At 37.1% G+C, this 15,532-nt stretch overlaps 1 protein-coding gene across 1 annotated transcript in view; it reads right to left on the bottom strand.

Annotated features, from left to right (window-relative positions):
- Nucleotides 1-15,532, bottom strand: part of NKAIN2 (sodium/potassium transporting ATPase interacting 2) — a 739,035-nt gene that overhangs the window by 4,155 nt on the left and 719,348 nt on the right. The window contains exon 6 of the mRNA XM_044675422.1: nt 7,679-7,760. Coding sequence (XP_044531357.1) covers nt 7,679-7,760 — 82 coding nt within the window. The remainder of the gene's footprint in view (nt 1-7,678; nt 7,761-15,532) is intronic.

Genomic DNA, 15,532 nt, shown 5'->3' with positions numbered 1-15,532 from the left:
TAATTTGTTTCCTCTTACTGGCATCTGTTGATCAGGAAATTCATATGACTGTCTTGATAGAGACAATGGGTATCACCAGAGCTGAATAAGAGAGATGGGTAGTGTCTGGTGGGTGTTAATGGGCTGTTCCTGACCATGGGTATATTTTCATCCTTTGCTTTGGCTGAAATTATGTGAGATCATGATTAGAGAGAGTGTTTTGTGAGTGACATGTGGAATGTATTTGCTGGCTTCTGCCTTACGACAGTCTTCCTTCTGTGCATTTAATAAAAGGAACAGAAGTGTGCATATGCATTTTGCCTCTTGCAGCACAATAGAATAATTTACATAAAGAAGAAGGCAGCACTGAAATATTAAGAAATAGTATTTTCCAGAGTCATCATTCTGGTTTTCTTTTCACATCTCCTGATTTCTCTGAGATGTTCATTTCCCTCCCTCCTCCATTATAGGTATACATATAAATAGCTTTTCTTTTCTTTTTCTTCAATTTTTTTTGTATTAAATCAAAAAAATAAATTTTGTGGATACCTATTTTACCTACAACAGTCAAATGTGGATTCATTTTCTCCTCCACCCAGTGAACACATCTTGTGAACAAAGAAAAACCATGAAGCAAAAGTATCCAATGCAGTGATTATGTTGGCCAGTATATGCAACATTCTATTCCAGCAGTTCCCCACCCCTCCAACTTAAAGAGAGAGATACTTTCCATTCTTTGTTCTCAGGGCATAAGAGGGATGGTTATCATTATTCAAACTTTATGCTTGTTTTGGTGAGGTTTTTCTTTACATTATCCCTGTCCCTGCATATATTCTTCTCCTAGTACTGCTTATCTTTGAATTACTTCCTAGAAATCTTTTCATATTTCTTGGAATTTTTCAAAATCAACTTTTCTTATAGATTTTCCATTTCATTCGAATACCACAATTTGTTCAAACATTAAATAACTGATGAGTATTTATTTCTCTGCTACATAGAAAGTGTGCTATGAATATTTGAATACATATGAGACTACCTCTTGGGGATATATGGGAGCAACATACCCTGGGAATGTCTTTGCTATGGGATTCCTTGAAAGAACAAATTATAAGGACAATGATTAGTCCTATTCTACTTGGCAGCTGCAGCTTCCAATGTCAGTGTACAAGGACATCATGAATGCATTTTATCCAAATCCATCCTAACATTGTAAAACCCCATTGTAATATTATTTGGTCATTTTCTAAAGATGAAAACAAAGGAGAATATTCTTCCTATGGACCTAAAGGCATGGCATAGTGTTGTCTTGCTTCATGTTCTTCTGCCAACTCAGCTAATGATGTTAGAATGCCTGTAGAATCAACTCTGGCTTATTCAGGGGATGATTATCTAGTCTGTTAGATTCTCCAAAGCTTGTCTGCTTTGTGGCCATTGTGCAATTCCACCAGAGGCACTGCCAAGGGGTTGGGAGGGAGAAAAGGAAGGAAATACTAATGAGCACATTTTAGAAATACATAGAAGTCATGTAATATTATAATATATTTACTATATGGGAAAACTGAGACTCAGATATTGCATGACTTATTGATAGTTTGAGTAGAAGGTTTGGCTACAAAAAGTGGTTTTTAAAGAAAAATCTTTGAATTCCAATTATCCATGTCTGTGCTTCCACAAGGGAATGTAAGTTCTTTGCAGAATTTTCTCAGTATTTGTGACTTAAAAGGTACACTGGGACAAGGGAACTGACACGATGCTTCAAAACTATGACGTTATTAAAAATAACTGTAGAAGACTGAATGGAACTTTATAATAGTGAAGGCTGTTTGGAATATGATTTTACAAGTAAAAAAGTACATAGTTTCTTTAAAGTGCTATCACTACTATTGAAGGCATGGTGGTACAGTAGAAAGAGCACTATTTATTCAGTTAGAGGATGTAGGTTCAAATCCTACCCAAAACATCCTCTGTGACCCTAGGCAAGGTACTTTAGCTCTCTTGTTCCTCAGTTTCCTCATCTGTAAAATTAAGGGATTGTATTAGATAACCTGCAAGGTACCTTTGGTCTTTGAATATATAATCCTGTGGTTGTCATTCAGTATTGTCCGGCTCTTCTTGACCCCTTGGATGCCAATAATGTCCATGGAGTTTTCTTGGTAAAGATACTGGAGTGGTTTGTCATTTCCTTCTCTAATGGATTAAGGCAAACAGATGTTGAGTGCCCAGGATCCGTATTTGAACTTAGATTTTCCTGACTCTGGGTGCAGTCTATGCACTGAACCATTTAGCTGCCCCAAAGCTTTACTAAGTCTCTCCACGATTGTAATTGGTTCCTTGGATGAATGCATAAAACTTTTTATATTAAGTGCTTACTAAATACCAGTTACTTTGTGTGTTTATACAAACATAAGCAAATAGTCTTTGCACTTAAGGATTTAATAGGTGAAGATAACACCTATAAAGATGCAGTGTAGCTGGGGAGGAGTGTTTTGGTGTCAATTTTATTACTGTCCTCAGAACTAGAACTGGAAAAGGGTTTGAAAAAGGAGGGCACATCCCAAGGTGTGCAGTACAGTGGGAAGATGGCCAGGGAGTAGCAGAGTGGGTCCGGATGAGGGCTAAATATGGTAAATGCTTACCTATCAGAATCCCAGTGTCTAAGGATGGGAGCTAGAATATAGGAATATAGCAGAATCCTTTTCCATATACTAGAATTTAGGCTATAGGAGAGTGCCTTGTGCCTCTGCCAGTTTACTAAAAGGTCTGACAGGGATGTGGCTAGAAGACTGGCAGGAGTAAAGAAGAGATGGCGTCAAAGCCCAGTGCTGACACACATTGTCATCCTGAATGAATCACTTCACCCCAGTGTACTGGGACCATAGGGACACCTCTAAGTTGTAGAATAGGTGCATACTTACAATGGTAGAGGTAATTTCCTCATTGAGAGCTTCCAATAGCAATGAAATAATTGGTCTATTCCAACCCTGTCTCACTTACTAACTTGTAAATTCCACTAAGGAAAAAAAACCCTATATATCTTATTGGCACAGTATTTTGCATTTATTAAATGTTTATTGACTGAAAAAATGAATGGGGATATTTTATCCTCAAATATGTCAAAAATCTAAATTGAACATTGTTAAGTTTTGTCCTTGCCACTTCCATATTTCTAGGCAGTGTGAGTTTCAAAATTAATATCCACTATTTCAAGTATTATATTTAATAAGATTTATTAATAATAACTAACATAAAAAGCTAGAACAAAAAGCCACCTTCCTCAGCCCCATGGGGGAGAGAAGAGGAAGAGGAAGTGCTTACAGCAAACTATATACAAAACATGACCATGGAATTTGGTGGAGAGATCAAAAGAAATTCTGGGAAATGTACTTCAAAAGGTTTCAAGATTTTCTAACTCTACAGTAGCAAGGTAGCTTAGTCAAGAGATCCTGTGTTCAGATTTGATTTTGGTGCTTTCTAGCTGGGTGACCCATGACAAGTCATTTAATCTGTCTGCTTCAGTTTCCTCCCTTGCAAAATGGGGATAAAAATAATATTTGTTTATAGGGAAAACATGAGCTAATATTAGTAAAGCATTTTGGCAAACTTAAAGCATCATATAACTATTATTATTGTAATTATTTTTATTTCTCCTATGTCTCTTTCTTTGTATTCACACAGAATTACACAAGAATGTGTTTTCCTCAAATAACCTGATTTGTCTTCCTATTCCATGTAGCTCTCTTTTTCCACACTTAAATTCATTTTTCACTCAGCCATCAAAGTGATCTTTTTTTAAATTAGTTTTTTTCCTCAGTCTTTTTGAAATCATGATTAGTCATTAAGCTGGATCTGAGTACCCAAGTCTTTCAGCATGTACATTCTTCTCTTGGTTTTGTCCATTCTTCATCAATTCATACAAATCTTGGCAGATTTGTCTGAAACCCTCCCCTTCCTCATTTCTTACAGCATGATAACATTCTATCATGTTTATATGACATAACTTGCTAAGCCATTCTGCATTTGATGAGCTCTCCCTAAGATTCCCATTTTTGACACCTCAAAAAAGCCATAACAGTTTGTTTTGTTTAGAATTAACTTTCCCCTTAATCTGTTCCTCAAATTGCTGCTTCTGCTTTCTTTTCTATTTGCCTGTTGATTGAAATGTGTTTCTGTACCCAATAGTGTGAGTGCTTTCTTTTCTTCTTTCACCAGTTCCAATAAGAGTAAGCTTCAAATGAAAGTGACCCTCCAACTGCTATATACTACTACTTTTGTACCCTAATTATGAGATAATTTTCTCTAACTTTTCTTTTCCTTCCCTTCCTCAGGTCATCAAGATACAACAAAATCATTCTCAGTCTTTTCCCTAATAAGACTCCTGGGATCCCTAATGATGATAGTTTTCAGAGGGGAATGTGAATCATCTTCCTTTGTTAGAAGGTAAGCAGTTTATCTTTATTTAATCCTTTGTAATTGTTCATCTGTAGTTATCTTTCATGTTTCTCCTAATAACTGTGTTTAAACTAAAAAAATTCTATGTAGCTCTGTTCCTTTTCATCAGAAATATCTGGAAGTCATTTATTTCATTAAATGTATTTTTTCTCTTAATTCTGCAGGGTAAACTATTCTTAGCTCTAAGGCCATTTACCTTCACTTCTGGAATATCATATTCCAAACTCTCTGCTCCTTCATAGTGATAGCCACTAAATCATGTGTGATCCCAACCATGGCTCCTCACTGTCTGAACTGGTACTTTCTAGTTTCTTGCCATATCTTTTCTTTGACTAGGAAGCTCTGGTTTTTATCTAGAATGTTCCTAGGCGTTTTCATTTGGGGGTTTCTTTCAGAAGATGAAAGACAGGATCTATTTCATTTTCGTCCTCTTTTTCTAAGAGATCTGAACAGTTTTTGTGTTAACATTTGTTGCAATATAGTGTTTATGCTCATTTTTTGGTCATGGCTTCAGGTGGTCCAATGATTCTTAAATTATTTCTCCTCAGTGTTTTCCAGGATGGTAATAACTTCCTAACTGGTATTCTTCTATGATCCCTGATATCTATCTACTCAATCTTTCACTTGTAACAGTCAATCATTTCTCTGCTTAAACATTTTCAGTGCCTTTCCAGCAAAATTCTTATCCTAACTACTCTAATTACTACCCATATAAAATCAGCTTTATGAAATGATCAGCAAGTGGCCAAGAGTACTGGTGAGATAGGTCTTTATAGTTCTTTTGGATGGCCCTAATTATCAGGCAATTTTTTCCCATACTGAGTTTAAAGCTGACCTTTTGAAATTTCTGCCCATTATACCTGAATCTAGGAAGAAAAAGTTTAGTCTCCTTGCAACAAAACACCTGATATTCATGTGATACAGGATGGTTGCCCTTTTCTAATCTAGCTGCCTTCCTCTGGACCCTCTCTAGCTTATCAGTGCCCTTCTTCAAATAAAGTATTTGCAAATGGACTGGTTCAATATGTGGTCTAGCCTATGCAGAATACAGTGACATCAAAATTCTTCCATGTAATAATGATTCTCTTTAATGCAACCTAAAATCATATTAGGATTTTTGGCTATCATATCATCCTACTGCCTTTATATTGATTTTGTAGTCCAACAAAAATCTGATTCTTTTTTTTTATAAGAACTTCTGTCTAAAACTATTTCTTATAGCCTATGCTTATGGAGTTGATTTTTCTGAAATCAAATGTAGGACTTTACATTTATATCTACGAACTTTAGTTAGATTGGATTAATTGTTCCAATCACATGATTTTTTAAAAAGTCCTGTAATCCAAATAGACATTTCTCCATCTGTGTATCAACTTCATATTTGATAAGCATATCATCTATCTGTTTTTCTAAATTTTAGACAAAAACCCCAAAAAACTGAAAATAGGGCCATAGATATATCCCTTGGGCACTCTACTAGTGAAGAAATGTTTTAAAGTGCACCATTAATGAAAGATTTGGGGGTCTCGTCCAACAGTTAATTCTGAATCTACCTAACCACATTATCATCTTGCTCATATCTTTCTTTCTTGTCCACAAGAATGGAATGAAAGCACAGTTTTGCATCCTACGAATTTATTGAAATGTTTGAATTGAGCATTATGGTCATCTGTATTGGTGTTTTATACCTCAAATATACAGCAAATTTCATGAGAGCAGAGATTGGTTTTATCTAAATTTTTATATGCTTCTTAGTGCATAGCACATTGCTTTGCATGAAATAGATCTTTAATAAATGCTTTGTTTATGGAGGAAAATATTCCATAAATTCTGTTATCACTCCACATTGTAAAATGATTAAAATGCATATAAAGGGTATAGTGCTTTGGACATCGTAGCTGCCTAATAAAGGAGTGAATGGATAAATGCTTAATGCAACAAATTTCATCTTTTCACTTATGATATCAAAAAAGAAATATTGTGCTGGTTTCCCCCACCCTCCCCTTACGATTAATTGGTAGTTTTCCCTTTTAGTCTTTGCTTTTGGTTCTATAATATTTTAATGGGTCAACTTGCTGAGGAAATAATTTGATACCAGTACACGTTATGTATGTAGGTACGGATATAGATCAGTTTTTCCAGGGAAATTTTCCTAAAAAGGACAAAAAAATAAGTTCCAGTTGAATATTGGCAATCTGGAAAAACTGAGCTAAGGGATTTTAACCTGAATTCGACATGATCATGCTTTCCACATTTGATCCAATTCAATTCCACAAACATTAGTGGAGCTCCTACATTTTACAAATGTAAATTTACTCCTACATTTTACAATCTGAGTGCTAGGAAGGCTACAAAAATAATTACCGTATGCTGTATGATGACTGAAAGGCAAAGTGGTTTAGTGGCTTGCAGAAAGATAGTAGGAACCTATTAAATAAATGAATGAATATTATGGCACAATAAATTTGATCTGTTCACCCATCCCTGCTCTCAAGAAACTAAGTGTATTTGACTGCATTTCTGGGCAACCGTTATAGTAATACAAATTATGTAATGTTAACATTAGAAGGTATCTTAATCATCTAGTCCAAGCTCTTCACTTTGCAAATGAGAATTCTCAGGCCCAGAATGGTTAAAAGGTTGACCTAAAGTTTCACTATTACACTTGTATTTCACTGTTGAGTTTTGATCAATTCACATTTTTTGGGGGGAATCTAAATAAAAAAATGCAATGATAAATGGAAGATAGGAGTAGCAAACCAAATGGATGCTTGAGTTAGAGACCTGGCACATTAATAAGGGTAGGATTAATTGGGGGTGGAAAGAATGGCTCATTGGACTGAGAGCCAGACATAGAGTCAGGAGGTCCTGGGTTCAAATCTGACCTCAGACACTTCCTATCTGTATGACTCTGAGTGAGTCACTTAACCCCCATTGCCTAGCCCTTACTGCTCTTCTTCCTTGGATTGATTCCAAGGCAGAAGGTAAGGGTTAAAAAAAAAAAAGAGTAGGGTTGACTGTATGGCTAAAGTCATCATTTTCAAACCTCTGATAAGTCACTTTAAAATCAACATGATACCAAAATGTGACATATCATGCCAAGAGAAATCATGATGTAAGAAGAATAAAATATTGGGAAGTAAACATGTGTAAGCTCTTCTCTTCAAAGAAGCTTGGTGAATATCATTAATTCTGAATTATTTTCTTACATCTACACATCCAAAAAGCATGTTAAAAGCAAAGTCCTTACATGTACATGGGCTGTAGTTGTAAATGAGATGTCTTCTGTGGGCCTTGATAGCCATAAGAGTCGAATCCACCTATGAAATCAACTGAAAAGAGAAAATTACTTTCATTAGAAACAACTTTTAAAAGAGATAAACAGGAGCAAAGTTTCACAGAAATTAATATGGACAGAACACCTAGTAATCTATTAAACTGAGAGTGGCTAGTAGTAGGAGATGTAAAAATGGTAGTTCCTTCAAGGAAATGACATTCTTGTTTGTGGTCTCAGAGAATCAATTACAGCTTTACAAGAAAATTCTTACATGTGAAAAAGAATTATGCACTCATTTCCAATTAGAAAAGCCTAATTAGAATATTGTCTTTTTCTCAATCTACTTTCCTGCTGGTCCTTTGGCCTTCCCGGACTCTCCATGGTAAAAGAGAAACTTAGAAAAGTGCCAAGAGATGGAAGTAAACTTTAGTTTGTAATGATGTTGGATGGGGAATTGAAGCCTGTTTCCCTGAAAGTAAAACAGGATACTGTGATTTCATGTGAGAAGGGCAGGGAAAATTTATACAGAGCAGGTCTGACATTCAACATAAGCCAGCAGCTGCAACAGACATAGCAACACATGCTCTACATATTGTAGGAAACGGTAATGCTTGATTTATTTAGCAAAAGGGATCAAACTATGTCCCACCCCCCACACCCCTTGAAAAATTCTATTCACTGAAGATGACAGAAAAATGAAAAGGCAAATAGACAATATCTGATATCTTTCCATTGTTTGATATCTTGTTAATGGGGGGAGGTAAAATAATAAAGAGGTTAGAAGCTGAGTTTCTACAGAATATTTTCACTGGTATTGAGAGTTGATACTTTTTAGGGGGAGGTCAGAAATCTGCTAATTATAGATCAAATATAAATGAACAAGGTAGCTAGTGTAGATTTTAAAATTAATATCTAATACTCTAAGTATTATATTTAATAAGATTTATTAAATTTAACTTGAAGCAAAAAGGAAACTACAAAAAGCTAGAGTCCAGGCAGTGGTTCCCAAACTTTTTTGGCCTACTGCTCCATTTTCAGAAAAAATATTACTTAATCCCCTGGAAATTAAATTTTAAAAAAAAATTTAATAGCAATTAATAGGAAAGATAAATGCACCTGTGGCCATCACTGCCTCCCCCCCCCCGGATTGCTGGCAGCACCCACAAGGGGGCAGTGGCACCCACTTTGGGAATCACTGGTCTAGAGGGAGCTCACTCAAGCCACTCACTTGGAAGAAAGAGCTAGAAGGTGGAGAGACCAAAACTATATAAAAACAACGTAACAATGCAAAAGTAAGCGAAGGGAAAAGGAATTCTGGGGAAACAGTTTAAAGGTACAAAATTTCTAATTAATACACTAGCTACCTGGCACAGAGAACAGAGATGGCCTTGGTGTCAGGAAGACTTGAGTTCAAATACTGCCTGAGAATTTTTTTTTAAACCTTCACTTTTTGTCTTAATAGCACCTCTAAGTCAGAATGACAAGGACTAGGCAAATGGGGGTTAAGTAACTTACACAAAGTCACACAGCTAGAAAGTGTCTGAGGACAGATTTGAACCTGGGTCCTTCTGATTCCAGGCTTGGCACTCTATCCACTGTGCTACCTAGCTATCCTCTTGCCATAGACTTTTTTTTTTTTAAACCCTTGTACTTTGGTGTATTGTCTCATAGGTGGAAGATTGGTAAGGGTGGGCAATGGGGGTCAAGTGACTTGCCCAGGGTCACACAGCTGGGAAGTGGCTGAGGCCGGGTTTGAACCTAGGACCTCCTGTCTCTAGGCCTGACTCTCACTCCACTGAGCTACCCAGCTGCCCCCTGCCATAGACTTTTAATAGCTGTATGAACATGGACTAATTCCTTTTTTTTTTTTTAATTTTATTTTTTGGAAAAATTTTCCATGGTTACATGATTCATGTTTTTACTCTCCCCACCTAAACCTCTCCTCCCTCTTTCCCCCCCCGTAGCTGACACGCTTTTCCACTGGTTTTTACATGTCATTGATCAAGACCTATTTCCATATTATTGATATCACTGGGGTGTTTGTTTAGAGACGACATCCCAAATCATTGGACTAGTTCTTAAGGACACTTAACCTGTGTTTTCCTCAATTTTCTCATCTTAAAAATGGGTAGCATAATAATACCTACCATTCCAATAGTCATTAGGATAAAATATTTGTAAAGTGATTATAAATGCTGCTGCTGTAAGGATCTTGTCTGGAAAGTCTGTTATAAAAAGAAATCTTACTTAGGAGCCACTGGAAACAAATTTACTCATGAAGAGAACAGGCTCAGCTACTGGGTGAGGATCTCACTTTTAGCCATTATAGTTGGTGAGTGGAATATCCCAGAACCCAGTAGTGGTGCTTGTGTTCTTGGAGTTTCTGTAAATGCCACCTAATAACAACTTGGTCCCCAAACTCAGATTTATTTCCCAACTCTAGGAGGCAGCTAGCTATCACTGTGGTTCCAGTTAGGAAAAGCTCAGTTTGAAACTTGCTTTAGGCACCTAGCCAGTTATGTGAACCTGAAGAAATCACTTTATCTCTCTTAGCCTTAGTTTTCTCATCTTTGCCCTCTATGCTATCAACCCAGTCTTCTATTCTACTTCTACTCTTCCAAAACTTTTCATCCTACTTCAGACTTTTTGCAGCTGCCCTCCCCTTCACTCTCAGCTGAGAATCTTGTGTCATATTTTACAGATAAAATTAAGGCCATTTACTATAAACTCTCTTTCCACCCCTCTTCTTTATTTCCTATCACTCAGGTACCTTTTGCCTTTTTCTCCACATTCAGCCCTGACTCGCATGACAAAGTGGCCTTTCTCCTTACCAACACTAACCTCTCTACTTGTTCAAGGAATCCCATTCCATCCTGTCTTCCCCAGAAGATTGCCCTGTCCATCAGATTCACCCTTTCACTTATTTTTAATTCCTCCCTCTCCTACTGGCTTATTTCCTAACACCTAAAAACATGTCCATGTCTCCCCTGTCCTGAAAAAACCTTGATCTTTCCATCCTCACTAACTATAATTCTACATTTCTTTTACCCTTGGTAGGTAAACTCCTTGAAGAGGTCATTTACAATAGGTGCCTCCACTTTCTTTCTTCCTTCTCTTTTTTTTAACGTCTTACAATCTGGCTTCTGCCATCATTCCACTGAAATGGTTCTCTTCAAAGTCACCATTCATCTCTGTTGCCAAATCTAATCATCTTTTCTCAATCCTCATTCTCTTTTAAAACTGTTGATCTCTCCCTCCTCCTTCATGGTCTCTTCTTTCTAGATTTTGGGGATACTACTCTCTCCTGGTTTTCTTCCTATCTGACCATCCCTTCTCTTTCTCCTTTGCTGGATCATTGCTTGCTAACTGGAGGTGACCCTAAGGGTTTTGTCCTGAGTCATCTTCTTTTGTCTTCTATACTCTTTTATTTGAAGATGCCACCTACTCCCAAGGATGCTGCCACCACTCTGGTGCACATCCTTATCACTTTGCTCCTGAATTTCATTATGATGTCCTACTGGTGAATCGGTCGGCTTCATGTCTCCCCCAACCTCCATACATCCTCAGTTCAGCCACTAAAATGATTTCCCAAAGGCACAGGTCCAATCACATCGCTTCTCTACTCAACAAACTCCAGTGGAATCTTGTTGCCTCCAGGAATAAACACTAAATACTTTGTCTGGCATTCAAAGCCCCTTTGTAACCTGGACCTCTCCTATTTTTCTAGATTTCTTATACTTTACTCCCAGATACGTACACTTCAACCCAGTGACACCTTCTGGTGGCTCCACAAACTGGACACTCCATCTCTGGGCTCTGGGCATTCTCTCTGGCTATCTTCCATGCTTGGAACACTCTTCCTTCCCCACTTCGACTACTGGTTTCCTTGGTGTCCCTTTAGTACCAACTTCAATAGGAAGCCATTCCCAAACTTTCTTAATTCCTGTACCTTTTCTCTCTCATTTCCCATTTAACCTCTACATATTTGCTTTGTATCTGTTTGAATGTAGCCTTCCTTGTTAGTCTGCAAACTCCTCGAGGGCAGGGACTCTGTTTCACCACTTTTGTATGTCTAATACAAGCACTTCATGCTTATTGATTATTAACTGATCTCTAAGATAAGAGTAATAGTAGCCTCTACCTCATGGAGTTGTTGTGAGGACCAAATGATATATATATATATATATATATATATATATATATATATATATATATATATATATATATAAAGCACTTTGAAAACTTTAAAAGGATTAATAGCTATTATCATGAGAAAGTAAATGACTTAAGGAATAACTCCTTACTCTTAATCTTTTTAGGGATTATGAAGTTCTAGGAAAGAAACTGAAGACATTAGGGACACAGATGGTGTTTTTATCACTGCTGCCAATTTAAGGAGGGGATTTCAGAAGAGAAAGGAGGATATAGGGAGTGAACAGCTGGTCAAGAAGAAGGTGTCAGAGAACGGGATTTGTATTCTGGGCCATGCCTTAGACGAAGGAATTATGGGCTCTTAGCCAGGGATGAAGTACATCTGAAAGGGCAAGCAAATCTAACCACACTTACACACACAACACATATACCTGATTGAAAGAAGCTAATTATGAAGTTCTAGGGGGAAGGAGGAAATTGTTCACATATATTTGAGTCCATGTATAATAATAATAACCAGATGGTTTCATATGTCACATAAAATAGCAGTACCAAAATAGGAAGAAGAATATCAATTGTGGACACAATAATTTATTGAAGAAAGTGCCCTAGAAGAAAAGTATTAATACTAAAGGCCTGAGAATACTCTACTTTGTACCCCTAGTACAATAACAATTCAGTTTCTTTCTCCACGGGTCCTCATCAACATGTTCTTTGACATATTTATCTTAACCTGCTTGTAGTTTTTCTCACATGAATGTGTTTTGATTCACAACACTCATCCTGCATCCACTTTTATGTAAACTGTCACTTTTAAATAAGGTACTCTTCTATTGACATTCTAGAAATATCGTTCATTCCAATAAACTCCAGGGATTCCTTTTTTGAGTCACTTTTGAGTCACGTCCAACTCTTCATGACCCCTTTTTGGAGTTTTTGTGGTAAAGATACTGGAGTGGTTTGACATTTCCTTCTCCAAGTCATTTTGCAGATGAGGAAACAGATAAACTGGGTTAAATGACTTGCCCAGGGTCACATGATAAATGACTGAGGCAAGATTTGAACTCATGAAGATGCCTGACTCTAGGCATGGCCCTCTCTCTGGTGTCAAATTTACATCTTTTTGTTAAAAGATCATTCACTTTGCTTGCTACAACCTCTACAACTTTTTATGGTCTTCTAATCTCCTCCCTCCCCCCTTTCCCACTAGTATAGTGATCTTTGGCTCACTTACCTAAGGCAGACTATATGGAGGTCATAATGGGATCCTTGTCTACCCCTTAGTGTTGTTTTAATTAGCTTGCATTTATTTCCTGTATCTAGGTCCTTTGCTCCTTTATTATTAACCTGCAGAATTTCCTCCACCTGTGCCTGACTTGGTTTTAGATCCTGGTCATGCCTACTCTTCTTGATTAAGTGTCAGGGAGGAAAGAGACAACCCTAATCCAATTTTAGCCCCTGTGTCTTCTCCACCACAGCCAGATCTCTGACACCATTTTTTGGCTGAGGGTGACCCATCCATCCATTTCCCTTCTCAAACTATGCCTAATCATATGTATCTATTGATAATCCTGCTGCCTGCCTTCACAATTTCTCCTGATTTCTAAGCACCTCTCATGAATTCCCCTTTGATGTCTAGCACTATGTGAGGTTACCTTAGCTGGTAAACCTTGGACAAGTGTTTAGAAACTTCCAGTATCCTAATTTTTAAAATTTTTTTTAGCCTCTCAGGATATGTAGAAAGCAGGTTCTTCCAAGGATAGAAGTTCTCATTTCTTTAGCCAATATCCAGACTTGCACTAGGGTTTGTTCTATCCCCATCCCACCCTCATTAAGAATAGAGCATCTTCCCAGACAAACTTAACATCCTTTCTTTGTATTTTGAAACAGTAATGTGACAATATAATTTGGTAACTGATAAAAAATATAATGACCAGACCTGGATTTTTACCTATAATGGACAGCAGTGTATTGCTCCAACACTTGCCTCAGTCATCTTTCTAGCCTTATTGAAAAGTTTTATAATGGCAACTTTCTTAAAGTCATTTCTTTTTGTACCCCATATCTTAGGGAGGAACATTTATTCAAGTAACCATTCTTGCTCTTTGATTGAACATTTTGGCAGTGATTTTCTTAGATTCATCCCTCATGGCTTTGATTTCAATGCTAATATCCCCAAAAGGTAGAATGAAGACTTTATCTCAGCATCTTGGCATATTCCCTATAGCATTTTGAGCTTCATTAGTTTAAGTAGGCAGTAGTTCAAGAAATTAGCCAGCATTGATGTCATCTTTCCAAGATTCCATCCCTGACAGCAACAAATGGGACTTCCCTTGATTTTCAGCATGGTGAATGAGGATTTGGACAAGCAAAAGGCAGCACAGGTCAGGATTGATTCTGCTGTGGGTCATGCCTGCTCTTCACCATAAGCTGCACATCATAACTTGTACATGTTTGAGATGGGCTGGCAGTGGGCAGTAAGGGATAGTAATAGGAATGGGACCCTCGTACTCTGAAATCTCGCATTTCTCACTAGTTGGCATTAGTTCAACATCAACTGCAACACCTATAGTTTCAGCATTAGTTAAGCATGAATTGTAGATTGTGTAATTATCCACTCTGTGTACTTGATCTGTAACATTCTATGCTAGGTATCAGCTTTATACCTTCTCTGTTCTATTAATTGCTTATATTGTTCTCAGAAATAATTAATCACCTATAAAGGTCCTCCAGTGTACTGGATCCCTTCTCCATGTTCCTGCTCCGGAAGCGCATCAAGACCTCTCCCTGATAAATGATGACAAGGTGGACAATGGAGGAACGTCCACCTGAGTTTGGAAAGGGAGATGCCAAGCTCTCTGACTCCAACAAATATGCCAACCCTTATCCACAGAGTGTGGTAGCTCCACTCCTCAGAGGAAGCTGCCACTCTATAGTGGAACTGCTACTCCATGCTACCAAGCTCCTGAAGAGGTTACTCTTCTAGTGCCTGGGCTTATCCATCGACCACCACCTTATTCATCTATACCACCACTTCTTCAAATAAAATTCTTTTCTTTCTTCTGGACTGAACAGAGTTTGGGTCTCCCATTCTTGGAGTGAGACCCTGATATAAACTTGGGTGTATTTCTCCCACATCATATTCCAAATGGTCCCTTATTGAAATAAGTTGAAGTGGTTTGAATTCATTTTAGAAATTCATACAAACTAAAGGTCAAGGACAGTGTTTGTATAATTTTTTTTTGATACTGAACTACATGCAATCAAGTGTTATGCTAGAACTTTTATGGCTTTGTTGAAACTAGCTCATAAATAATTAATAATAATATCTTCATGAGCATAGTGCCTTAAAGGTTTTGAAGATACTTTAAAGGCACAGAGAGGCTAAAGGATTTAACCCTCATCACAAAGTAAAGATTAGGGCGAGGATCTCATTACTTTGTATGCTCTCTAATTGTTACAAATCATATTTACAGTCTGACTTAATTTCCCTATTTGCAAAGTGGGCATAATTATATTTGCCTACCAAGAGAGGTTATTAGGAAGATTAATTAGTTTATATTAGTAAAATGCTATATCAATTTTAATTATCATTATTTCTAGCACTAATATAGTAGAAATAGGAAATTACCAAGTGGTAGAAAATGCTTTCCGAATAAATATCTTTTGTTAAAA

This window comes from Gracilinanus agilis, chromosome 4 (genome assembly GCF_016433145.1).
Source record: "Gracilinanus agilis isolate LMUSP501 chromosome 4, AgileGrace, whole genome shotgun sequence".
NCBI classification, from domain to species: Eukaryota; Metazoa; Chordata; class Mammalia; order Didelphimorphia; family Didelphidae; genus Gracilinanus; species Gracilinanus agilis.
Note: the sequence above shows the minus strand (reverse complement) of the source record. Positions and strands in the feature narration are given on the sequence as shown.